This window comes from Danio aesculapii, chromosome 4 (genome assembly GCF_903798145.1).
Source record: "Danio aesculapii chromosome 4, fDanAes4.1, whole genome shotgun sequence".
Classification (NCBI taxonomy): domain Eukaryota; kingdom Metazoa; phylum Chordata; class Actinopteri; order Cypriniformes; family Danionidae; genus Danio; species Danio aesculapii.
The window spans coordinates 31,679,567-31,707,390 of NC_079438.1; the positions used below are offsets into that span (position 1 = coordinate 31,679,567).

The 27,824-nt window shown below is 36.7% G+C and overlaps 1 protein-coding gene across 3 annotated transcripts in view; it reads left to right on the forward strand.

The window, feature by feature from the left end:
- tafa5a (TAFA chemokine like family member 5a) overlaps positions 1 to 27,824 on the forward strand; it is a 159,317-nt gene that overhangs the window by 25,673 nt on the left and 105,820 nt on the right. The window contains exon 1 of one of the 3 annotated variants that reach the window (XM_056455448.1): positions 26,056 to 26,651. The exons of the other annotated variants lie outside the window; for them this stretch is intronic. Within the exon in view, the coding sequence (XP_056311423.1) occupies positions 26,543 to 26,651 (109 nt within the window). The 5' untranslated portion in view covers positions 26,056 to 26,542. Of the gene's footprint in view, positions 1 to 26,055; positions 26,652 to 27,824 lie in introns of those variants that run through there. 3 annotated transcript variants of the gene reach the window in all.

Consider the following 27,824-nt stretch of genomic DNA (forward strand, 5'->3'; position numbering starts at 1 on the left):
GTTTAAAGTGACATTTAAAGGCTGGACTATGTTAATTAGGTTAACTAGGCAGGTTAGGGTAATTAGGCAAGTTATTGTATAATGACAGTTTGTTTTGTAGACTATCAAAAAAATATAGCTTAAAAGGGCTAATAATTTTGACCTTAAAATGGTTGATAAAAAAAAGTTAAAACTGCATTTATTCTAGCCGAAATAAAACAACTAAGAATTTCTTCCGAAGAAAAAAAAATATTATGAGAATGTGGCAAAATCTGAAAGCGTGGTAAAAATCACGGGCTTTTCTACATTTTGCTTTTTAAAACTGTCGGTTGGCTTTAGGGAAGTGGGTCGACAGCGGCCTCTGGTGGATTTACACAAGAACAGCAGGCGTGAATGGCACTCGTGAGAGAAATTTGAATCTCAAAAAGCATACACGCCGGCCTCTGGTGATTTCGCGAAAACAAAAACTGCAAAAAAATTTACCTGGGATGTATTTGGCGCTCTCTAGAAATGTATATAGCAGTACATTTTCAAATGAGCCTGGGTTGGAGAAGAGTGTTCCTACACATGGTTTGTAAAGCCCACTAACCTGTGTGAAGTTTATTATATTTATAAAACATTTATACTATTTATCTAAAAAATCATTTATTCATTCATTCATTTTCTTTTGGCTTTAGTCCCTTTATTAATCCGGGGTTAATGCTGTCCGGGGTCACCACAGTGGAATAAACAGCCAACTTATCCAGCACATGTTTTACGCAGCGGATGCTCTTCCAGCCACAACCCATCTCTGGAAAACATCCATACACACTCACACTCATACACTACGGACAATTTAACCCTCCCAATTCACCTGTACCGCATGTCTTTAGACTGTGAGGGAAACTGAAGCACCCGGAGGAAACCCACGCAAACACAGGGAGAACATGCAAACTCCACACAGAAACGCTAACTGACCCAGCTGAGGCTCGAACCAGCGACCTACTGTGCCACTGCATCACCCTTATCTAAAAAATATTTTATTTTATGTTTTCCTACATGTTCTACCAAACTCAATCAGCATCTCTTCTGGTGAATGCTAAAGTAGAATTGTGTTTTGTGATGACAGATTAAAAGTGCAGCAGCCTGCATTAGTTCATTCCTTGAATGAATTCATGCCTGTGGAAAAAAGAGGAGGTAAAAGCCTGTATAGATTAAGTCTGTTGTTCAGTTGTACAGTGAGAATGTCTGCTAGTCACTTCATTTCAGCCTGCAGTCATAGAGGAACACGATACAGCTATAGTCTATTGTGTCTCACTCTCTCTTAGCCTGGCATAATTGAGTTAAATTTTGAAGCATGCCAAAGTGGAGTCTTGTAGCCTCTGAATAATGTAACAAAATGGTTCTGTTGGCATGTAAAAGAAATCTGGCAGTGCTTGAGCAAATACAAAGACTGCAGACCCTCCCTCACTCCTTATGTAATCTCAAACGAATAAAGATGGTGAGTTTGCATGCTTTTCTAATCCCATTAAACTCACAGTAAACTAGGGAGCGCAGAAGACCTGACCCTTTTGAAAACTTTCATTCATTTATTTAAGGATGCAATAGATAGTTTTTTTTCTTCTTCAGGCAATTTGCATTCTGGGATTACCTGCCTGCCTGATATTCACTTGCAGCCTCAAACCCAATTTAAGCAGGACAAAGCCTGTAAATTCAAGCTGTGTGATGCACTATGCTACACTAAAAAATGCCAGGTTGTTGTAACCCAACATTGGGTCAAATATGAACAAACCCAACCATTGGGTTAAAAAATCATTTAAATTTAATAAAAAAATAAATATCCAACATTGGGTTTGTCCATATTTGATCCAACATTGGGTTGCAGCGACCCAGTATTTTAGAGTGTAGCATAGCATTTATTTAATAACTAATTTAAGTATTTTAATGCATATAAATCATGATTTTATTCAAGAATGCATAATGTTGCACCATTTATTGGTCTCTTAATAAAAGGGAACAATTCTGATTCAAAGAAAATGTAAAATCTCCCAGACTAACGTGCAGAGACAACTATGATATAAGTATGCTTAATGGAAGACCAGAAAAAGATGGGGGCTGGGGTAGTCCGAGTGTTTGGGAATGCTCAGAAAGTCATTATTCATAGAAATGGGTCATGGTGGATCAGGGCTGGGTGGCAAGATAGTTTAAAAAATAGGAAATGTGTCACATTATAAAACACTTTCCATGGCATTTATATTGTGGTACATGGAGCTATATGACTAATGTTGGGTACATTTCTGTATGTAATTTACAAATAGCGTTAACATAGAATCATATGCAAGTACATATATAGATGTGCACAGCACAGTGTTCAAACTAGGTTGAGGGCGTATTGGAGAAAATGGTCTCTTGCATGGGCCAAATTTATTAAACAATAGTTTGCTCACAAATACATTATTATCAACCATAACATGATTACAAGAAAAGTGAAAAAAAATTAACTTCCCTAAGTTACAGTCTGATTTTAAGGGTGTCTGGTTGATATAAATTTTTTCAAATGATATTTAGACAATCATTTGGGTGTTTTTCGTGCTAGTACACTAAATACAACTGAGCACAAATAAATATAATACTAAAATTGGTAGGTGGCAGAAAATATTAAAAAGTAATTCATTCATTCATTCATTCATTCATTTTCATCCACTTTTCCGGGGCTGGGTCGTAGGGGCAGAACTCCAGAACTCATGTTTTCCCTTTGCCAGGAGAGATATAGAGAAAAAGGTCCTAGCCTGGCCTCATAATGCTCCACCTACCAGTGGTGGAAGTAACGAATTACATCTACTCACGGTACTTTAATTTAGTACATTTTTGGGGTATTTGTACTTTCATCAGCATAATTTTAAGTCTGTAATTTAACTTGTACTTGAGTACAAATTAAGCTGTGTAATTTACTTCATTACTTTTAAAATCACAATTCGTTACAGAGTACTGTAAATAAATTAATATTTCAACCACTGACTTCGGTAGCCAATAACAAAATCTCATCTTAACGGACCAATGAAAAGCCTGGTACATTATTTGAACCGAAAAACAAGTTCGGGCTACTGTTGATTTTCGTGAGCTGACAGTCATCATAGAGTCCCAAAGTTATCGTTTGACATATGGAGATTCAAGACAGCAATAATGAATAGTGTTTCCATCAACTGTTTTTTATGTGCATATACAAAAAGCGCATAAAATAAGTGGGTGAAACCTGCTCTCTGCTGTGCCATTCGGCTTACACAGGGTTACACAGATGATCAGATGTTAAAAAAAGCGAGCGATTGGTCCATGTTTTAAATTCCTCTCCAGAGAGGTCATGTTTTGATCTTCGTCTGGTCTCATGCAATCATGTGATGCGATTTCACAGGTCAGTGCGAACACAGCAAACAGCAAAAAACTTGTTGTACGAGCTTGCGTTTCCAATCTGATGCATTCGCATATGTATGAATGGGAGGTCTATGGGAAGAAAAGTGCAGTGTAACCACAGCTTAAAGGTGTGGAGTTGGGGGGGTGGAGGGATGCTGAAAATTTAGGAGAAAACAGAATTAGGATGTGCTTGGTTATTTATAGGGTTTGGTCTTACGGTGATTGGATAATACAATGGTTGTCAACAGTGAGTTAAGCCTGACGATTGTTAATAATTCTAAATGAGTGTAGCATGTCAGACTGCACGAACATGGCTCCAATCACAGTTGTCATATTGTTAGACTGAATGACAATGAAGATGCACTAAAAATGGAAGAAAGCTCAGCAAGAGTTTGACGTCATGAATCGATGGAAAAATCTGGTCGCAATGACCATTAAGCAGCTGTCAGTGAACATGTCAAACCAACCAACAAAGATCACATATTTTAGCCTAGGATTTAAGGAATTCCCAAATTTGTCTCAGATGACCAAATCATGGCTGAAATCTCAGTGTGAGCAGAGATTTAGCCTTGTCAAAACATTTGCGCATGTTCCTCCTGGAATTTGTTTATAAAACATCACATCATGGGCAGTGTGGTGGCGCAGTGGGTAGCTGGTTTGAGCCTTGGCTGGGTCAGTTGGCATTTCTGTGTGGAGTTTGCATGTTTGCGTGGGTTTCCTCCAGATGATCTAGTTTCCACCACAAGACCAAAGACGTGCTATAGGTTAAATGGGGTTAGCTAAATTGTCCGTAGTGTATGTGTGTGAAAGGGCATCCGCTGCGTAAAACATATTGCTGGATAAGTTGGTGGGTCATTCCGCTGCGGCGACCCCAGACTAATAAAGGGTCTAAAAAGATAAGAAAATTAATAAATGAATGAATGAACTATGTTGACATTTTAGCCTCTGTTCAAATGTTATGTTTCTATTCTAAACTACTAAACCTATAATGAACTAGGAATAAACTGTGAACAAAAGAAAAATAATTTGATATTCATTGTGCATGCATATTAATAATCTTGCCCAAGCACGGTGGACTATTAGGTAATACCAAAGGCTTAATTTCCCCCAAATTTTAAGCATTATCTCCCTCTGGGTAAAAAGTGAAATCACTAAAACAAAGACACTGATTATAGCTGTTGCTTCAATTTTAAGAGTGCGAGAACCCAAAGCAAAATTCACTGCTCAGCATGGCCTAATTTTACCGCAGACGCCTTTAGTCAATGGTATTAACAAAGGGATTCTATTAAGAAAGTGGCAGTGCCAGTTGGGCAGCTGTCTCTGTTTGGCTCCACATGCAATCCACTCCTCGCCGTTTCAATCTCTTTATAATGATTTATCAACCACCACAAATGGTCCGCATTTCAATGTAGCAAACAAGCCCGGGTCTTCTAATGTGCTTAGTTCAGTAGCTTAAGCGGTCATGATAATTGCCATCACAGAAATCACCTGCTGTCGAAAGACTGGAATACTGAGTGCAGTAGAAAGGAAAATGGCCGCCAAGGCCCAATTATTATCTTCCCTTTCATTTACAGACCCAGCGGCAGACTTCTGTCTCCACTGAGATGGTTTCCTACTCTGGCAGTGTCACTTGTGCCTCTATTTTATGGCTTGCCTTGAGAACAGAGTCGTGTGCTTTGCATATTGATTGACGAGACAGGTTTGCTTGAGTCAGAGGGAGACAATGTGCACATTTGATCCTTGAGGCGATAAAGTCCTTTTCTGTGCAATTTATACAACTTCAGGCTGCACTTCACATCGTTGAGGTTTTTATAGAAACTGTTGTTGTTCATTCATTGATTGCTACAATCTAAACGTGGTACTGAAAATGTGGTACCGAATTAATGGTAACATATTAGTTGGATGGGATGCAAAAACCTTTTGTGTCATTTGAAACTTTCATAAAATGAGCATTATTTTCTTTGCTGATTTTATTTCTGTTCAGCAATTTCACTCTAAAGGGAATGAAAAGATCCTATTTTTTGCCATTAAAGTGAAATTGCTGAACCTACATGGAAAAATGCTGCAAAAAAAAATGCTCATTTTGGAAGAAAATTTCAAATGGCACTTAGAGGTTTTTGTATGTGAACGCTTCAAATGTAAACATGTATAATCATGTGCACAATGTTAATAGATTAGGTATCCTGGAGGCTATTCCGTAAACCAAGCTTAAAGAAAAATCCAGGCTTATTTTGCCAAGTCAGGTTTTTTAATGGCGGATTCGGTTACATAAATCAAATTTACGAAAGTTTAAACACAAGTGTCAAAGGGAAAGCGCAAATTAAAAATCCTGCCGATTGTGCGTCTCTTTGTAGTCATTATTTCAAACTAAATGTGCTGACATTAAAACTTTTCCTTGCAAGCAACAACTGACAGTAAGCGCGTATTCCCTCTCTCACAATTTCAATATATTGTGACAAATATTTAATTTAATGTTAATAGGCCTAAATAATGGCCTATATTTTAAAATCTACAATTTCCTGTCAGTCTTCTCTCTTGCTTTGTTGTACGCCGTACTGTAGTTTTTGATTATTATGTTTAAATTACTATATATTTGAACTCAAAAATCCAACGCGGTTCACTCGCTGTGAATATATTTTTAGAGCTCTTTCTTTCATCGTAGTTGTCATGGTAGCACATAATGGATGCATCTGTGCTCAACCTTCAGGGTTTTACGTCAGTAACATGAACGAGTAATTATCTAGATTATTTAAACTGAACTCAGATTAGTTAGATCAATTGATCTTCAGCTTGCTGTCATAGAAACAATTTAAGCGTGGATGTTTAGTACAGCTCACTGAAGTCAGGTTTTCGACTTTAATCCCCACTTTTCTAAATGACTTTTATGAAACAGCCCCCTGAACCTTTTCTTTATTTATTTTTTGTTCTGTTCTAGTAGTAGCAAGTTCGTGCGATCAATACTGCTAATGACTTTCGTTTACCACTGACCAGTATAGACAAGCTACATGTTCAGCACATATCTACACTTTGGCCACGAGCCATACTGAAATGGACTCAGACCATTAGGTTTTTTTTTTCTCTTGACAAGATTTGATATTTCTAGCCCAGCACCTCTGGCTCCAAAAACCTTTCATGTGACAGACTGCAGCATCCCTACAGATACCTCTGCCCAGGTCCCTTCACTGGGGCACCTCTGATCCACCAGCTTTGGTTGCCACCTCCCTGGCTGTGATAAAGGCTTGGCTTGAATCTCCCAGGATGCACCTGGCCTTGTGTTGATAATGGCCCAAGCAGGATTTCCCAGCATGCAGTATGATCACAGCCAGAAAAGGGGGTGGGCAGAGCTGAGTAAACACATCTGGTCTGTCTGGCCAGGACACAGCCTTGATGTGTCCCATCAACTCTGTCCCCTTCTTTAAAGGATGGGTCTCGGCTAACCCCCTGTGTGTGGCTCCAAAATTAGATTGGGATGATTGATTACACGCTCTTTTGAGTCCAACCAGGAGGAGAGAGGCAGGACTTATCGAATCCTTCAAGCTCATCCTTCGAACTGTCACGGATGTTTCATCAAAGTCATTCGCCGGGCCTGTTGAACTGTTTCATCAACTTAACTCACCAATGCCACAGTAGACACAATATTGGAGGAGTTACCTTTCATTGATTTCCTTTCAAACTCTACCACCCTTTGTTCTCCAACAGCACTGTTGTTTTAACCCTCATGTTGACTTACAAGTCAAGAATGATTTGTAACCATATAAATTCATTCATTCATTAATTTTCTTTTCAGCTTAGTCCCTTTTCAACACAGCGGAATGAACTGCTAACTTATCTAGCATATGTTTTTACACAGCGGAAGTCCTTCCAGCTGCAACCCGTCACTGCAAACACCCATACACTCTCATTCACAACATACACTACGGCCAATTCAGCTCACCCAATTCACCTATGGTGCATGTGTTTGGACTGTGGGGGAAACTGGAGCACTCGGAGGAAACCCACGTGAACACAGGGAAAACAAACTCGACAAAAAAATGCCAACTGACCCAGCCGGGGCTCGAACCAGTGACCTTCTTGCTGTGAGGTGACAGCACAACCTACTGAGTCACTGCGTTAAAAACATTTTACACCAATGCAAATACATTAATCATTAGAAAATATACCCTTTACTTTAGTCAAATTGAGTGGTATAATTGAGTGAATAAACGTTGATGAAATATTGCACACTGACATGGGAAGACATTATGTAGACATTTTTGATGATTGATATGGTTGTTTCTGCAAATTTTGCAATTGATAGCTGAAATATTTCTGCTTAATTTGAGTGGTCATGACCATGTCATGACCCTTAAGACAAATGGACAACCCAGACTCATTCTGAAAACGTAGCCCTATATACATTTCTGGAGAGTGCCAAATACGTCCCAGGAGCTACGTCTTTTTGCAGTTTTTGTTTTTGTGAATGCGCCAGAGGCCGCTGTGTATACTTTTTGAGATCTCAAATTTCTCTCGCAAGTGCCATTTGCGGCTACTCTTCTCGCGTAAATCCACCGTTGAAGCCAGACTTACTGACTCTCCAACTGAATACCCAATCCACCCACTTCCCTCAACCCAACCGACAGTGTTTTGAAAAGCAATCCAGAAAAAGAAAAAAAACCCTGATTTATACCACGTTTTCAGATTTTTCCACATTTTCACCCTGTATTTACTTGTTTATTTAATGTTTTTGGCTTTTGTTTTGTCCTACCTGATTTATGGAACCATTCTTCGCCGGTAACAGCAGAAAAGTCGTCCATATGGAGGTAAGCGGTCAGCTACTAGTGCGAAAAGGAATAGCGTTATACCGCCCCGTAGAATATGTTTTAAAGACAAAATGCAGCCATACTACTTCTGGCTACAAGCGGACTATACATAATTCTAAGATCACACAAGTGAAAAATATCTTACAGAGATCTGGCAGGGAGAATGCTAATAGTAATAGCAATAAAAATAGAAGTTGCTGCAACCAGGGAAATCATTGTGCTGTTTTTCCTAGATGATACATTACCTACATGTCAAAGCATATGACACGCATAACACACACTGTCAAGTTTTAAAATAGTTTCTGTAAAATGTTCCATTTGTGTCTGATTTCTATCACTGAGTGTTTATTGCTGTAAAGCTGCTTTGACATTGTATAAAGGTAGAAAAAAAGGTGATTATTCTGAGAGACATTTTAAGCAATGTATTTTTTGACAGACTTTGGCACAGGTAATTCAGAATGACAAAAACATTTGATATGGTGAATATAGACATTGGTGAGTTTGGTTATCCAGTCAATTTTTTCAACCCATGCTTATTCTGATTACGTACCCCTATACACATTTCTGGAGAATGGCAAATATGTCCCAGGAGCTACATTTAGTTTTTTTTTTTTTTTTGCATTTTTTTTTTTCATGAGTCCACCAGAGACTGTTGTGTATGCTTTTTGAGATCTCAGATTTCTCTTGTGAGTGCCATTTGCATTTGCTCTTCTCACGTAAATTCACCAAAGGCCACTGTCAACTGACTGACTGATCGACTGATCCCCCCCACCTGCCCCCTTACCTAAACCCAACCGATAGTTTCTTAAAAAGCACCAATTAACCAGCGCCCACCCACTTCCCTAAACCTAACTAACAGTGTTTTGAAAAGAAATTTAGAAAAAGGAAAGCTCTCGCGGAAGCCTGATTTTGACCACGTTTTCAGATTTTACCACATTCTCACCTTGCTATTCACGTGTTCACCTCAAACCCTATCGTCACAGTCAACTCCGCTCCGACAACTCCGACTTTCTCTATAAGAAAAAATATTATCAGACATACTGTGAAACTTTCCTCGCTTGAAAACTTGAAGGCTTGTAATTTTGACTTCAACTGTATATAGGGTTATATTTCAGAATGTTGAAATATTTGGTTTAGATGCAGCCACAAACCTTTTTTTTCAATGAGCACCATAATAGTTCTCGCCATAATAGTTTTCAAATATTTTTTCAATGGTCGCCATAATAGTTCACTAGCACTTTCATATTTTCCAAAATGTGCAAAAAATACGTCAACGGAAACATATTGTATAGTTACTGACAAAATATTGGTCTACAACATTACTTTTCCCTCTGTCTAAGTAATTAATCCAAATAAAAGCTAAAATTGATTAACGTGAATGTTATTTTACAACACTTCTTATCTCTGTGTATTATTTGAAATTGACTGAATGTTAGATCTTATCAGCTGTAATTGACAATTTGATAACAATCATTTTTGCCTTGTCACACCAAATGTTGTTACCATCATTAACAGCTTTAACTTGATAACCCTGACAAATGATGACAATATAAGAAGGATAATCCACAGCTAGCTGTGCATTAAACTATTTGAATGTACTCTGCTCCACATTAAGCGCTTCATCGCATCCTCGTTGTGGATTAAAATAGTTTAACAGTGAACAATCAAGCTCATTTGGGAAATTCATGACTCTCATGCTGTAGATGTCTAGTCTACGTGACTATATTTAAGTGCTTTTACCAAATAAACACACTACACATTTAGCAGAACAAAAATATCTAGCCGGTAGGAGGCAAAACACTACATTTAACATACTGAATCTAATAACAGTCACAGCAAAACATAGAATTTGTGCCTGCAGCATGTTCAAAGTTTTGTGGAAACTGCCATACATTGTTTGCCTTGAACTGATTCACAGTTGGTTTTAAGCTCATGACTCATCTCTTTCGCCCTGGGAGGATGTAACCAAAGGGATCATTATTTTATACCATGCTGACATCCTATTGCCCAAGCATAAAATGCACTGTGTGGTAATGCAGTGTGTAGTCGAGCTGCAGAAAGAGGACACACTTTGACTGTCCATTGTTTCCCAGACAACAAGAACACCAATCATGTCCTTGACCCACTAAGAAATGATTAGCATAAAAAGCTTCGCAGGCACGGATGAGTAAATATGACATGTTTAGTCTTTCAATGCTGTCACGTGAAAAGTGGTGCAAATTTCTGAAAAAGTTCCTATTCTCAAATGTGTAGTGTAAACTTGCATTGGGTATATTCTTGCCAGAGGCACATAGGCAGCTTTAAATTCTCCAAAGCACAAAGAAGATCTGATATTTTGCCAAGATCAGTGGCAGTTTGGTTTCATTATTTTTCTTGTCCGCGAAATAGGATCTGCAAACAACTTCAGATGTAGACTACATATGCAAAATTCCCTCTTGGAATGTGTTTGTGTGAATGAATTTTGTTCACTAGGGCCCATCGGGCCTCATGTCTGCGAGAGGATGTCTTATCAGAGGCACTCCACTGAGGGCCTGACAACTTAAACTGAGGGCCACATGTTTATTGAGTAATTGAAACTGAGCAATGCGGGTATGAATTCAGTGTGCCTGTCAATCAGTCGGCTCAGGGGATAGAACTGCTGACAGCCTGTGGCCTGACTAATGTCATACCGAAATTACAAAATCAACAGCATGTTATCCATCGCATACAAACAGCAATAGCGCATGCACTTCTTTGCTACAAAGAAGCTGCCTTTATTTTTAGTTTGGTTGCATTATCATCGTACTAACACTCTGTAAACGTTCAAGGGCAGTTTTACCTTAATTTATCTATTCAGTCTTGTTGTAGCCAGAAGATTTTATGCACTTTTTTGTCCATTTCTAGATAACTTTGTCCATTATAAAATCTATACTTGTACCTCTGTAGATTCCCACAGTAATTCCACAATAGTACACATGTTTGCACCTTAACTGTTGAGAGATTAACAGGAGGTATGGTCTTGCCCAAGGCTTGACATTACCTTTTTTGGTCACCAGCCACTGTGGCTAGTAGTTTTCCAACATTAATAGCCACTCACCATTTTCACTAGCCTCAATTTTGTTTTTGGAAAAATATATCTTATATGCATAAAATTTGACTTTGGTATTGTAAAATTACTTGATTTTGATTTTTCTATTTCCACATGCCTCCGCAATAATTTAATGTTTTTGTTGTGTATGAGCTTGGTCAATGACAGGCCCAGATTGAATAATCGGGAGGACCGGGAGAATTCCCGGCAAGCCGGTCAGTTTTTTGGCCGCGAGGGCCGGTGTCCCTAGCTGCTTGCACTCTCAGCAGTCGCACTTTTTTCATTTATGTATTTATTTGACCATTGCCTCACTCTTTTTATTAATTATTTTGTGAGCAAAATGCAGCCTGCAGGTCAATGATAATCTTAATGATTCAACCCCAAACAGCAGCACCTTGGTGAATATAAGAATTCAAATAATTAATATTAATGAATATTACACCAGCTCAATGAAAATCAAATGATTCACTACATTAATAAATCTGACATAACTTGATCAGAAATCTAAAAAGGGGACAAAAAGATTAAGCCATCAATAGAAAGTAATACTGTGGTTAAAAGAGTCTTGCACATAACAGTGCAATCCTTTTTTCTTCCAAACACACTGGCATAACAGCGTCATTGTAGTTCAGTGGTCAGCATGTTGCGTTACGACGTCACCGACCTGTGTTTGAACCTTATGTAGGTGTACATATTTTATTTTTATTTTTTGTGTGACTACCATTACAAAGGACTGGATATATATAAAGAATTTTGCACAGAATAAATATTCAGATATTGCAGGAAAGGACATTGTGATGTTTTAAAGAATAGTGTTGGAGATTTAGCTACCCTTTAATGTTCTCATATTTATGAAAAACATTTGAAGTTCTAAAGCAGCTGTTTTCTTGAAAAAGATGTGATAATGTCATTAGAAACTGAACTGGAAATGACCTTATTTGTGAACTGAGGTGGGCCGGTCTAAGGCTTAAACCTCCAGGGCTGAAAAGAAGTCCCACTCCGGCCCTGCTCAATGAGCATGAGCAAATGGGTTGTTTCATGGTGTCGCCAGTATTGGCGAGTAACTAGTTACATGTAACAGTGTTACGTAATTTAATTAAATAAATGTAACAGTAATTCATTACAGTTACTGAGAAAAATGTGTAACTTAATTACAGTTACTTATAAAAAAATGTTAAAGATTACAAATGGGGTTACATCTAAAAATATTCTTACAAAATCTGGGATATGTTGTATAATATTTATCTGTTGCTTTGCCTGTTTTGTATATGCACAATTCCTTCTGCTAGGGCCATTTATTAAAGCAGTGCTATTCTGATGCTTTCGATTGGTTTTCCGGTTTGAATTTGCGGCGCACCTCTTCTTTGCCGCTGAAAGCATTAGGCTACTACAACCAGTCTGAAAGCTGCCACCATGGTGAGTGATAAAAGTGCATTTCATTGCTGAAAATTTAAAAGTCATTTCACCCTGAAATCCGAGAAGGGCACATATATAACAGTTCAGAGCAAAATTTGTTTGCCAGCTGTTAAAATACGTTTGACATCAAAGGCTTCAGTGTCGAACCTGAGAAAGCATCTGCAGGTATGTAAGCTAGCCTTTCTTTATTTTATAAAAGCAAATAGTTTTTGTCGTTATCGTAAGTTTAAAGAAATAAAAACAAACCCTTTCATTTCGAATTATATATTATGACTCACAAAGTTATCGATTATTGAAATTCAGGGCACCAACAGACTCCTCTGGCCAAATCGATTTCATCACATTAACAGTGTTGGGCAGCAGCGTCGCTACAAGTAGTGATGCTACTAGCTTAACTACATTTCACACAAAGTCTTGTTTGTTTGTGTGCTGTATAAATAGTCCATGATCAGTCTTTGAGCAGCTACAGCTGTGTGTGTTAGCAATCCGCCAGGATTAGGAACCGGTGTGTGTGTGTGTGTGTGTGTGTGTAGTGCATGACTGGAACTTGCAGTCCATATAATGGTGGATTTATAGTTTTATGTGATCTGTGTGTTTACCAGTGATCTGCCAGAATTAGATAGCTGGTGATTGTGACAATTTCAGAAGTGTATTGAATTGAATGTAGAGGTTCAAGTTATACACATAAAGCTGAACTTTGCGCAACATAATTCAACAAAAATGTAATTGAATAATAATTTTACTGTTATTTGTATATGACATGGTGACATGATATGGTCATGACTTCACTTTTTACAGCTCTATCATGATTACGCACAAGATATTTACAGCATACAGTGGCTGACTGTCTCAAAAAACCTTGTACTGTATATGGGATGGAGTGTTGGTATTCTGTTCTCATGTTTTCCAATTTTGTTTCAGGACTCTTATTTTGTAATGTATTGTGGTCCCTTTTCTTTTATTGTCTCTATGCTTATGCTGCCTTCATGTGCTGTTGGAAATGTACAGCGTACCAATTTTGAGTTTATTACATTGAAGTCCTTTGTTGTTGTAAAGAAAACAATGTAGCATCCTGGAAAAACATAATGTATTACCCTAACAACAAGGTAAGATGATGTATATGTTGTGAGAAAAAAAAAATATGATAACAAAAATAATAAAGAATAGCAATCACAGCATCAGTCAATCTACCTTCCAATATGTTTGAAGTTTATGGCCTGCAAAACTCAGAAACCCACACAGGTATCCAAATTATTGATATCCAGTAGTAAATACAACTTCAGAGGCTTGTTGGTTTAGGCTTCTTTGGATTCCCCCCAAACCCTCAATAAAATTTTAATCATTCAGGTCATTGCATCACCTTGTCATTCCCCAACGTAGCATTAGGATGGCAGATTTGAAATCACATACTGGCAGGTTATAAACCAGTCAATGGGATTTGCGTAAATGCTAGCATTCCTCTCTTCTAAAATTATCTTTGGGTTTACCTGAGGTCAGTGCAGGCGGAAAACAGCATAAACCATTAAACAAGGCAAGGATCAAAAGGCATTACAAGGCTAAAAAGAAATAACACTTGGTAATGTTACAGGTGAACAAGACTCAGCAATGTGTGTAAGAATGTGAGGTGTATATATAGTCCAACTAATCAGTCTTCATGAGCTGTGTGCAAGCAGTGGTGATCCGGAACTGGTGTGTGTATGAGGTGCCTGATGGGAAATGTAGTGCAGTTAAGTGACAGAATTGTAGTTTGGTAATAATGAATGTTTTCCAGCAATATGCAAGTGCTGGATTGCTGGTGTTCATGACAACAGCATCCGTTGGATGTGTGCTTCAAATTTTGCCGGAACTAATAGGTCATCCGGGTACTTCTCGCATACTGTTTCTTATACTATGAATTCAGACCTTATACCAGGATTGCACAGTGTTTTGCACTTAATTAGTATGCTTTTGAATTAGTCTGATTAGTGTGATTTATGATGCAGCAAGTTGTGGTGTATCTGTTTATGTCATAACATTAACATTAAAATGTCATCATACCATTTAAAATGACAATGGAGCAAATGGCACTTAATGACTATTGTCATAAGCATGCATACAATCTTATTTTCATTGCACGTGTCATGTCATGATTATAAAGGTATCATGGCAGTCTTATGAATACCCCCATCAAGTAACATTACCCTTTATTATGTTGTGTAAAGGCTTGTGTTTTTCATTCCTTTCTTGAGATAAACAATATTTTGTACTCATGCAGAGACAAAAGAACCATCTGTAAAGGAGATAAGGGCATTTTATCATGCATATCAATGCATTTTCTTGTTTTTCTGCACCCTGATTTAGCCAGCATGGTGTTATTGTAGCTCTTTGTCCTCAGTAAATGCACCCTCATTGCACTATCCCTTTTTTCTGTGCAGTGTTAACAGTATAGAGTGAGTATGGATTTCCTCTTATTTGCCTGCCTCAGTGTTTTTGTCCAGGGTTGTTGACATGCACTGAATTTCAGGTCTGAGAATCCTGTACTGGCCTTTGAATGCATGATAACACAATCATATGCATATGAGAGATACTGTAGATTTACCAAGTGCTCAAGCAATATAACAAAGTCAACCTTTCTTTCTTTGTTTGGTTTGTTTTCTTTCTGTCGTTTGTGATACAATGTAAAGTTGCTTCAAACACATAGTCTAAGAAGTAACTTTTTTCTTAAAATAAAATGACTACTTGTTCATTTCTCTCTTAACTGATATCCCCTTATCGTTTAAGACTTTCTGTAGTAATCCAGTTTTAACTTGAATTTTTCCACTCAAAGTCTTCTTTAGTCCATCAGTTTTAACTTGGATTTTTTGGTTTTGTCTTTTCTCATTATTAAAAGAAATCACTACTAGTAAGCAAAACACACTCACAGGGATTGAAAAAAAACTGTTTCTGTTTTCTTTGGTCTCCATGAGAAAAACAGTTCATAAAATCACACAGAATTAAGTATTTTTAAAATGTAATTTTAGGATTAAGGTTATTGATTATTAAATTCTTGTATTCTGAAGCTCCACTTCAAAGATGAGCCGCTGTTGCACTTCACAAAGGAATGTAGCAAATGTGCTCAAAGGTTCACTTCTTGCAGATCTTGCCATTTTTGTGCAGATTTTAAAGTGCTTTTCTGTGAAAAAGGAGTAGTTCTTTTAAAAAATATACTAAACTGTATTTTTTAGATGGAAGACCTTTCATTTTTGTTACATCCGGTTACATTCAATTTATTGTTACATTCATTAAGCTATTGGCAATGTGGGAATTTGTTACCAGCTGGTAACTTGGCTAACTTGACTAAATAAACATGTAGCTGTATTGGCACTTATGATGCAAAATCAATGTTTGGAATCTGTTTTGACAGAACTGTATGTATGGATAGTGTCCACTGTCATATTGGAGTGATATAAACACAACAAGTCCCTTTTTTAAAATTTCCTGACAACAAAATTGGTTCCAAATTACAGTGATTTTGAGGCCCGCTACAATGTTACAATTCCCCATCCACTGAATTGATTGACAGGCACATATTAACATGTCTCCATAGTAACATTTAAACATGTACACAGAACAGGATTTGCAAGGAAACAAGGATTTAAATATTTGTTTCAACTCTATGTAAGTAGCACCAAGTTTTACAAGTTTAAAAGTTTTTAAAACAGTGCACGCTTTTAATAAAGACACTAAAGTTGCTATGTAATTCATAACTGCTTGAATCACCACACCCACATATGGCCCGTTTCTACTGAGTGGTATGGTATGGTGCAGTAGTGGACAAATGCAAGAGTGAAGTGGAAAAAAACAAAGGAGAAGCCTGAAAAAACAAAGGAGTAAATGATTCTCTCAGCAACCTAACACTTATCATTAACTATTATCTATTTTCTATTATTATCATTAACTACTAACTATCATGATTACCTTTTGGACTATTATGAAGTTAGAATGATGGAATTACTTTCTAACAAGAGGTTACACGTGCTGGCGACGATTAAAAATACATATAAGAGGTTTGCACTGACTGCATGGGCTATATGTTGCATGTTGTTTTTAACACAAATAAGGACTAAATATATGCTGTGTACCATTGGTACCCTTTTGGCAGTGGAAACGCAAGCCTGATAAAGGTGACCTGTACTGTACTGTACCACTCAGGCTAATAGTGTATGTAAACGCATGTGTGTGTGTGCGTTGGGCGGGGAGAACCAGCTCATTTGCATTTAAAGACGCAAGCTACAAAAACAGCAAAACTTTGCCAAAATGGGCATATTTTGCATTGTATAATAAGTAATCTGATGGGTATTTTGAGCTGAAACATTACAGGGACATTCTGAAGACGCCAATAACTTATTGTACATCTTGTAAAAGGGGTAAAATATGAGCCCTTTAAGCTGTACTGAATGATTCCTAATTTATTTAGCTTATTTCTTAAGGCAATGTAAAATAATATGAGAAGACCCAAAAATAAAATAAATCTTATTCATTTTAAAATAATTATTTTGGGGATGTTTTGATAATGACAGTTTTGTCAAAAGGTGCCGCTGTGTCATTACGACTTCATTATTGTATTCAAATGTGATATAATTATTTCACATTTCTCTGAATTGGACTGTCATGTACAGTATATCGTCTTCGTGTTTGATGCAGACTGGAAGAGTTTGTCTTTCATCAAAGCTGACTGAACAATGTCAGTCTTCTTTGTCTATTTTTAAGCCAGGCAATTCGGTCTTTACACAGAAGTTATTTGAGCAGTTAATGAGCTGTCGACAGGCTGAGCGTTTAAGAGGCTAATGAATATTCATCAGGCAGTGTGCATAAGCGTGGAACACAAACACTGATTCACTCATGTATGACAGTATGAAACTGGTGACAAATGGGATGAGAACAGGTGAGATCTTTGTCTCGCCAGTGAAATGGAAATGATGGATGCCACCAGAAATGTGTGCGGTAAAGATTCTTGGGAGGCTTCTTCTACTGGGAGTTATTCATCTCGCAGGACCTTTAAACGGCTAAACAGTTTAACAACTAAATGTTTTACAGTGAGATTTATGAAGAGTGTAACTTATTTTATTATCCTACAATATTTGTATATTATAATGTTTTATTAGTGTTGTTGTTAGTGATTATGCTTCCCCCATTTTCCCCTATTTAAACAACAGCCAGTTACATGAACAGTGTTGAGTCTTTCTAAAAGTTTGAAATAAACATATAGGAATAAATTCTAATACAGTATGGTGTTCAGTTTTGTTAAAAAAAAGAAAGTGTCAATTTAATAGGTCATAAAACAGGAAGTTGCCAGCCTTGTTTTCATAGTTAAGCTTGGTTTGGGAACCTCGGTGGTTTCATTGACTATTCTGTTTTTGTGGTAATTTTATAGACTTTTTAATTTTCTTGCTAGCTCACTCAGTGATTACTTTCTCTTGTAGTGTGTCACATATATTTACAATCATCGAAAAAAGTGCTGATTTGTTCATTTATAATCCTCTTCTAGTCTGTTTTTTTTCCTGTTCTGCTGATCACAAACCTAATTCATGACTTAAATCTCTCTCTTATGTCACTAGTGTCTAATGTCACCATTATATAATTTAAGTGAATACGTGTGGAAACGTGTCCCAAACGACAAATCTGATAAAGTACTGAGATACCAGCGAAAAACAAACAAACTAAAAAAAAAAAAAACAACCAAAAAAACACACACACACACACACACACACACACATATATATATATATATATATATATACATACATATACATATATATATATACATATACATATATATATTCAATTCAATTCAATTCACCTTTATTTGTATAGCGCTTATACAATGTAGATTGTGTCAAAGCAGCTTCACATAAAAGGTCATAGTAAATTGGAACAGTGTAATTCAGTTTGTAGTGTTTAAGTTCAGTTCAGTTTAGCTCAGTTCAGTGTGGATTAATAATCACTACTGAGAGTCCAAACACTGAAGAGCAAATCCAACGATGCGCAGCTCTACAGATCCTGAACCATGCAAGCCAGTGGCGACAGCGGAGAGGGAAAAAAATCTTCACTAAATGGCGGAAGTGAAGAAAAAAAACCTTGAAAGAAACCAGGCTCAGTTGGGCACGACCATTTTAATTTCTCCGCTGGCCAAACGTCTTGCGCAGAGCTGCAGTCTCAGTGGAGGAGGCTGGAAGCTGGCCTCAGCGAAGACTCGTCTGTCTCTGGAGCGTCACAGGAATCAGTCTCATGTTCTCCACTCTTCCATGACCACCACAGTAGCTGCTCAGGATACGGCCTGGTCCAGGATATGGAAACCTTGGGATCATCTCGTCGTTGGTCTTGGATCGAATCAGTGACTCTGCATAGTCTGAGGGCCTCGGGAAGAGTATCCCCAGGTGGAAATGGAGAATAAAGAAAATAATTAGCGTAGCTGCTGTTCATAGTGTATATAAACAAGATGCAGAACCTGTGTGGAAGCCCCCTAAGTGGTGCACTAAGTGTATGCTTTACTGAACAGATAGGTCTTTAATCTAGTTTTGAATTGGGAGAGTGTGTCTGAGCCTCGGACGTATATATATATATATATATATATATATATATATATATATATATATATATATATATATATATATATATATATATATATGTTATTATGATTAATAATATTTACAATTAATATTGTGTATGAAATCCATGGACGGCAGCATCCATATATCTTTGCAATGACTCAAATAACTTATTAATTAAGTCATCTGGAATGGCAAAGAAATCATTCCTGCAGGACTCCCAGAGTTCATCAAGATTCTTTGGTTTCATCTTCCATCCCTCCTCCTTCTTCTTACCCCAGACAAGCTCAATAATGTTCACAGTCAGAGATGGGAGCGAAGTACAAATACTTCGTTTCCGTACTTAAGTGGATTTTTCTAGCATCAGTACTTTACTCCACTATAAAAATTTTTGCCAACTTTTTACTTTTACTCCTTACATTTTTACACAAATATCTGTTCTTTCTACTTCTTACATTTTTAAATCAGGCTTGTTACTTTCGTTGTAATGTGTTTTGGACCACAATATATGATCTTTCTTGTCATTGTGCAATTTTAAAGTCTTTTGATTCAACCATTCATTCATTCATTCATTCATTCACTTGTCGGCTTAGTCCCTTTATTAATCTGGGGTCACCACAGCGGAATAACACCACAGCGTTGACCTTGATTCAACCTGTATATATATATAAAGTATTGGAAGCAGAGAGAGGGGGGAACTTGGGTCGCCGTGAGCACCATGGTGCTATATGTCAGCACACCTAACCACTAGGCTATTGGTGCCGACTCAACCGATATATATATATTTTTTGTCATCGTGCGCATGCGGGCTGCAATGCGCAGCTTTTCAACCTCTGATCTTGCACTGTGAGTAGGCTTGTTTATTTCAGCTTACCATGGGAATGGCTAAGGTGGACAAAATGGAGGAATCTACGATGTAAACATTATGCGTTTTTGGTCGATTGCATCACGGGTAAAACAAGAGACACATTCCTGTTCCAATCTGGCATTAAATGAGGCTAAAGTAGTTTGTCCACTTGCAATCATGTACTGTACTTTTTTGATCTTTCTATAAAATACCTCAAAAAAAAAAAAACAACAATAAAAAAACAATCATGTGCGTTTTTGTCAGCATTTGTCATTCAGTACTAAAGCAATGAAATACTTCATGCAATGAGGATTATTTTCTTTGTTTTATTTTCTTTGTCTACAATAAGTTAATATTTTCTAGTACAGAATTTATTCTGTTTTATAGTTTTTAAAATGTATATTATATGCACTGTAGTCTTCATTTAAATTTGTTAGAAAGATTGTTAGATAAATATTTTAGAACAACAAAAGTGTTTATACTGGATGCTTTTTCGAACAAAAACATAATGAAAAGGACCAGGAATTTATAGTGTTAAAAAAAGATGATGCAAAAATATATTACCACATTTTAATAACTTTATCTGTTAATAAAATATACACAATACTCTGAAAACAAACAAACAAAAAACAAACAGTGGAATCATATGAGCTGCAAGAGTGTTGCTGTTTGAAGAAAATTAAACAGCTTTTTTGCATAATGCAAAAAATATATAATTTGTAGTCATATACATTCTGTTTTTATTTTAATTTTATTGTAAAATACTTTTTAGACAAAATGAAGTGTTAAAATGCATTAGTTATAAATACAGTATCTAGGTAGAAAAATTACATTTTAGAGTATATGAATGAGTATGGCAGCTGTTGTTCTTAACAGCCATAAAGTTAAGCTTTGTGTCAAGATGATGACACACAGGACAACTTTTTGAGCAGTGTTGTTGTACAATATTGTAGAGCAATGTTGCTACTTTGCAGCTGAAAATTGGCAACAAAATATTTACAAAACAGTTACTAATGTAAGTTATTTTGTATAGATGTATACATGATGTGCGGCGTAGTTACCACCATGAAGCTAAAACAGGTAGCAGTGTTTCCAGATGTAGCTGACTGATTCCAGCCCAAAAGCTATCCAAAAATTGCCGAAATGCAAAATGACCCGCCCAGTCATCTGCAACTCACGCCCTGGGGTGGGGGGGCTGGGGTGACGGTCGCCAGAATCACGCTCAGAATCATGCTCAGTGGAGTTAGGGAAACAGCCCAATATGGCAACACTGACAGGTACTGACAGGTACTTATTTCAGGCCGTACTTCTTTACTGTTACCTGAGTACAAAAATGTAGTCAGTACTTCAACTTTTACCAGTGTCATTGTAAACACGAGTATCTGTACTTCGACTTGAGTACAGGATGCATGTACTTTTGCCATCTCTACAGTACAGTGGGTACAGAAAGTATTCAGACCCCCTTAAAATTTTCACTCTTTTTTATATTGCAACCATTTGCTAAAATCCTTTAAGTAATTTTTTCCTCAATAATGTACACACTGCACCCCGTATTGACAGAAAAATACAGATTTGTTGACATTTTTGCAGATTTATTAAAAAAGAAAAACTGAAATATAACATGGTTCTAAGTATTTAGTCCTAATATTATCAATTAGTTAATAAAGTAAAGCAATTACATTAGGTTGAGCATCCATGCTTATATTGAAAATATAAAATAAATGGCAAAAGCCAGTAATAAACACCAAATATGCATAAACTAAATACAGAAAGTGAATCTATAACTCAAACCATATCCAATTTATCTGCTAACATTGTCGCTTCAAGGCTGCAAACACATTTAAGCAGTTGTTTATAACATACTGCAGAAGTAAATTATATTTACTCACAGATTCTGAATGCTTTCAAATGTATGCTGCAGTAGTTTACACACTAACGAATGTGAATCAATTTTGATGGGTGAAAAATCGATAAAGCGTGCATTTCTGCGGGCAGGTCTCAAGAGCCAAATGTGTGACTAGCACACAGTTGACCATGCCAGAAAGAGTTTCTAAAAGTGCCAGCTTGGTGAATAAACAAGCTCTTAAATTCAGCTCTCATCGTTTTGGTCATCTCAGAGCCTTTGACCATTCTCAAGTTGGTCCCAAAGGCACACTTGTGCTGAAACAGCAGGAGCGTGTCAATATAACTGACAGGTGCTCTTTGAATACCGCAACCAAGGACTGTTCATTGGCAATGTGTATGTCATCATCATCCTTAAGGTGATGCACCTGCTCTGCTTGCCTCATGCAGTCACTCCTGGACAGCTCTCCTTTAATTGCCATCCAGCTGATTGATGGATCACAATGCGAGAGTGTGTTATAGGCGCTGCGGAGAAATTAAAAATGGACGCCCCCATTGTAAACACTGGCAAATGCTGTTAATTGGCTCTAAATTAGCTGCGCAGACAGCGGCATTGACAACACTGTGATTTTGATACATCGTTGTTGCGAAATTGATCCATAAAGCAACCTTTCAGCAGCAACTGCTAAGATTTTCTTCCTTTTCGCTGTAAATTCTACACATTTCCTATAGGCTAGGTTTCCCATTAACGTTGCAAATTGCCCTCTTAAGACCATCATAAAGTTATATGGTGCAGTTCACCTGCTTGTACTATGCACTAAAAGTATGCACTTTTTTACGTGTGCGCATGAAGAAAAGGATTTTACTGTACTTTTGAGTGTGTAGCGGAAGAGTACGCACATTTTAGTATATACTGTTACAGGTTGCGGTATTATGGGCAATATTTTATAAGCATTACGTTGTGCTGGATGTGCTCTTTAAATTTCCAACAGAAATAGGAGACTAGCAGTGTACTTTTGGAGTATCCATTTCAAAATACTGCAATTTGGGACACACTAATTCTAATTTCAAATGCTGATTTTAAGAGTGACATGCTGCGTCCCAGTTTGCATACTTATATTACACCCTAAAAGTATGTACTTTAGTAAAAATGTGTATTTTACTACTACATACGACATACCACTTCCTCGTTAACAGATCATTATTTTTCTTAGCGATGAGCCCTGTCAATCATCTCAACACATCATCATTTCATATTTATTTTCCTACCTTACTGGAGAAACAGCAGCATGTTAATCTCCCATTCACAAGTCTTTCATGCAGAGAAATCTCCTCAGGTCTTTGTGTAATTATGCATTTAAACGTTAATGTCCAAACACGTCTTTATATAAGTTTAGTATTGTTGCAGATGAAATGTAAACAGTGGTGTAAAGTAACAAATTACAAATACTCAAATTACTGTAATTCAGTATTTTTTCTCAGGAACTGTAATTTACTATGTCATTTTAAAAATGTATACTTTTACTTTCCCTTGAGTACCTTTTTAGTGCTGAATCGGTACTTTTACTCCACTACTTTCCTTCAACCTGCAATCACAACTTATTTTTTCTTGTCTATGCGGATTAGAAAAATCTGTTCTGTGATTCCTGTCCAATCGAATCCCACATAGAAGTAAAAAGGTAAATCACATCATGTTGAACTAGCTTAAGACATAGGCAATTTATAATTGCACCAAACTGTTTGAAAGCATTAAAAGTGTCCAAGAAGATGTCCAAAATCTTTACACACATTGACCCAGAGACTGTTTACATGCATGTCACTGATGAAAAAATGACGGATGTTTACTCTATGAACACCGAAATGGCCTTAAACACCCAACAGGTGCAAGATTTCAACATGACGTCAGATTGAAGTTGTATCCCCATGTCGTGGGGACATTGCATTTTGTTTTGAAATGAAAATCATGTTGACGTGAGAACTCAACGTCAGGCAGATGTCAATGTCCAACATTCAACCTAAAATCAAACAAATATCTAACGTCTAATGATGTTACAGCTTGACATTGTGTGGACGTTACCACTATGACGTCTAACAGACATTGAATTTTGCTTACCATACCTGACAAATAAATGTCAGTATGTGACGTCAATATGATGTTGGATTAAGATGTTGGCTTGATGTTGGATTTTGGTCAGTTTCCAACACAACCTAAAATCAACAAAATATCAATGACATTTGATGTTGTTATTCGACATTAAAATAGACGCTGGATAGACATTGAATTTTGGTTACCTGACATTGAACTAAATGGAACCTAATATTAATGTCTTATGACAATGTGTGCCTGCTGGGCAATAACTGAATGCACTACAGAATGTTACGTTTACACACATCCACAAATTACATTTAATGCTTCAGCTTTTTACAGCATAATACTCACCACTCACTATTCTTAAGTACTTTTAAAAGGCCTACTTTTTACTCATACTTTCAGTAATATTTACAACAAATACTTTTACTCTACTTGCACTACATTTTTAGGCAAGTAATGGTACTTTTACTTAGGTATGATTTTTCAGTACTCTTTCCACCACTAAATATAACACAGAAAACGCAAATACTTTTCACTTGGCTAGATATTAATTAACAGTGATTTAAACATCTTTACCAAAGCCTCTCTACTTGACAGTTGGTCTCGCGCGTAGACCATATTTGTAGTTCATTTACACTTTTCACCTTTTATTTCACTTTTCAACTTTTGCACTTTTTACATTTTTTTATTTTGTAGTTCTAATCAAATCCACGTCCAAACGTGCACTGTACTGTGGGTAATATCAGTGATTAGAGAATTGATGGTTCTACACTCAAACCATCCGGAAACCTTTTGATACTCTTTTCAACATACTACAATTTGGGACATACTAATTCTATTTTCAAATACTATTTAGGCAGATAGTATGCAAATTGGGATGCAGCAACATTCTGTTCATGTGTTACTGAGCAATGGCTCTTTCTCTCACATTAAAAACTTGAGTCACGTTTATTTAAATGTTTTGGTCAAATTAATTTTAAGAACATACAAATTCATTTATTTAGGGCTGCGTATATTCTTTATTCATTGCATTACTTATTTTTGTCTTTGTTGTGTTCTTTAGTAAGACACTTTATTCATTCATTCATTGCCAACTGCTGTAATTAAAATGAATTACCATTAAGTGTTATACACATTGTCAAAGCAAGCAAACAGATCTGTTTAGACAGGAATCAATGGACTTTTGTTGTCCAAAGATCTTGTTAATTTCTGAATGTATTTATTTGCTACTAAATTGTATTTTTTATACATAACATTGTAAGTATTTTGTGCATGTTTTATATTCTCAGTTTTTTTTAAACAGCTTTTGCAGTAACCTTGTGGATGATTTCATTCTGAACTAATTCAGAATTTAAAACTAATACATATATATTTTTGAATTATTATTATTAGTTTTGTTATTTATTTATTTTTGTTCTCTGTATATCTTCTTGTCTCATGAAGAATTAAAGAGTATACAGAGAAAGACCCTTGAGAGGTGGCCAGTCTCAGGGTACACAGATACCGACAGAGACAGACAAACATTTACTGTTTTCATCAGTCTTGAATTCATCTAACGTACTGCACCTACTTTCTTTAAAAAAAAATCACACAATATGAAACGCAGCTAAATATGAAAAAAAAAAAGATAAATAGGAACATGCAAACTGACAATTATTCAGATAAAGCAGGACATTCTTTAAAGACCAACTGCAATACACAATAAGCCAATTCTGTGTATATAAGCTACACAATCCAGTTAGTAGTCTACGTGATAAAAAAGTATGCTGAAAATTATATCATCTGTAGCCTGTCGCACAGTTAGACACATTCTCCTCACAACCTGTATAACCTACTATATGTGTCTTATAAAAAAAATTAAATCCACGAAACTTGGTGTATTTTTATTACGCGGTGGACAAGCTTTTTTAAAGAACAAACACACGAAAGACATGATGAACTTTAGACTTAAACTCTGACGTCAGACTAAAGGAATATGCGCTGTGACGCATCCACCGGCGAGCGCTTCTGAAGCGCGTCTCTTCGGGAGTGTGAGGAGGCGATGTATGCGTCAGAGCGGAGAGAAAGTGCGCTCGTTAAGAGAAGAATCAAACCCTGGTAACTGCACAGACGGAGGCGGAGATACAGACACGGCGTTTCACCAAGACCACACGCGTCGCGTTTGGGACATTTTATACGACCGTTCGAAATAATGCGGGAATTACGGCTATTTCGAAGCTGACTTTCTCCTAATGTAGGCTATACAGCAAGCCCCGTCGACAGGCTAGCTACGGTACGGAAAACAGTTCGGCGCAGTTCTCCCAGTGCGTAAAACAGACGGACAGGATGGTCGCGCATCACTTCACTTAGATCCAAGCAACAGCTACAGACAAACTGGAAATTTCAGCTCCTTTTTTTCCGATGGAAGCTTTAAAATATCAAATATGTTCTTTTCCTAAAGTTTCTCTTTTTTGAAAGAGAACGGATTCCTTTCTTTCTGAATCTTCAAAAGAAAACCCAGCAGAGGTGTTGGTTGTTGCATGGCATTAGAATGGAGATGTGGCGTGGATGCTGAAGGCAGTCAGGATGCTGATGCTGAGAGTTGCGTGGGCTCTAGCGGGAGCGGCGGTCTGCTGTTTTCTCATCGTTCTCATCCACTCTCGCTTCCTAAGAGACGGTAAATGTTTGTTAATTAATAATACGCCGCATGTTTTATTTACCGATTCCCCTAAACTGTACAAGCAAGAGAATGACTCAATTATTTAGCCTAATGATTTGACGGAGAAATAACGCAGTTTGTTTTTTGTCTTTATTGTTTTCACAGTGCGCAATCGTGTCAATATTTCGATTTGAATATAGGACGACTAACAAATCAAGTTTAATATTTACCAGACGATATAACTCATGCATTATAATAAGTAGTTATGTTTTTTCTTTCAATATGGTATCTGAGGAGTAAATATGTAGTCAAAAAGTGAATGTTTTCTCAGTTGATATGAGGTTTATCCGCTCATTTATGACGTATTCATAATGCAACAGCGTAATACATTAGGCCTGTGTGTCATAAATAATTGTAACCGCAGTTTCATTATATGACAATATGTATTCGTTGACATCTCTAAAGAGAAGAGTAAACTTGTTAAAAATTAATACACTGGGTGCATGTGTTATAATGCACTGTATACATTTTAAAGTATTGTGCTGAAATGTAACTTATGACATGGAATCTAAAAGTGTACATTAAAAATTTTAACATAAAAAATGTTATATGATTTAGTTTAAATCAGGTACATAAAGATGATCTGAAGTCATTTCTTAATATAAAAACTGTACTTTTTCATAAATATATTTCATTTCATATAAACAATATTTCAAATTCTTTATATTATGATGTGTTGCATTTAATTTTATACTGATGCACTATATGAAACCTGGTGAAACCATAAAAATGCTTTCATATTACTTTATAGACAAACTTACAGTTATTTCCTATGACAGATTACCATAAATCCATACCATATAAATAATGCTATTTACTACCTACTTTTATTGTTTTATGTATCTTATCTCATTACTTATGATGGCCAAAAACCAATAACAAGTAGATCAGTAATGCAGTAAAGCAATTCCGTATTCAGTTGGAGGGTAACGTGTCAACACGAATGCTGAAAGGTGAGAAATGGGAGCCACGCAGACAAGTCAGCTAGATACTGCTTCACCTTTCCACACTGACACAGTAGATATAGGATGTCCTTTTCAAGAGACATCTATCCTGGCTTCTGCATGTGCCTTAAGGGAAGACAAGAGCGCTTTGTTTATAGATGAGACAGAAGGTCAGCTGGTTTCTCTG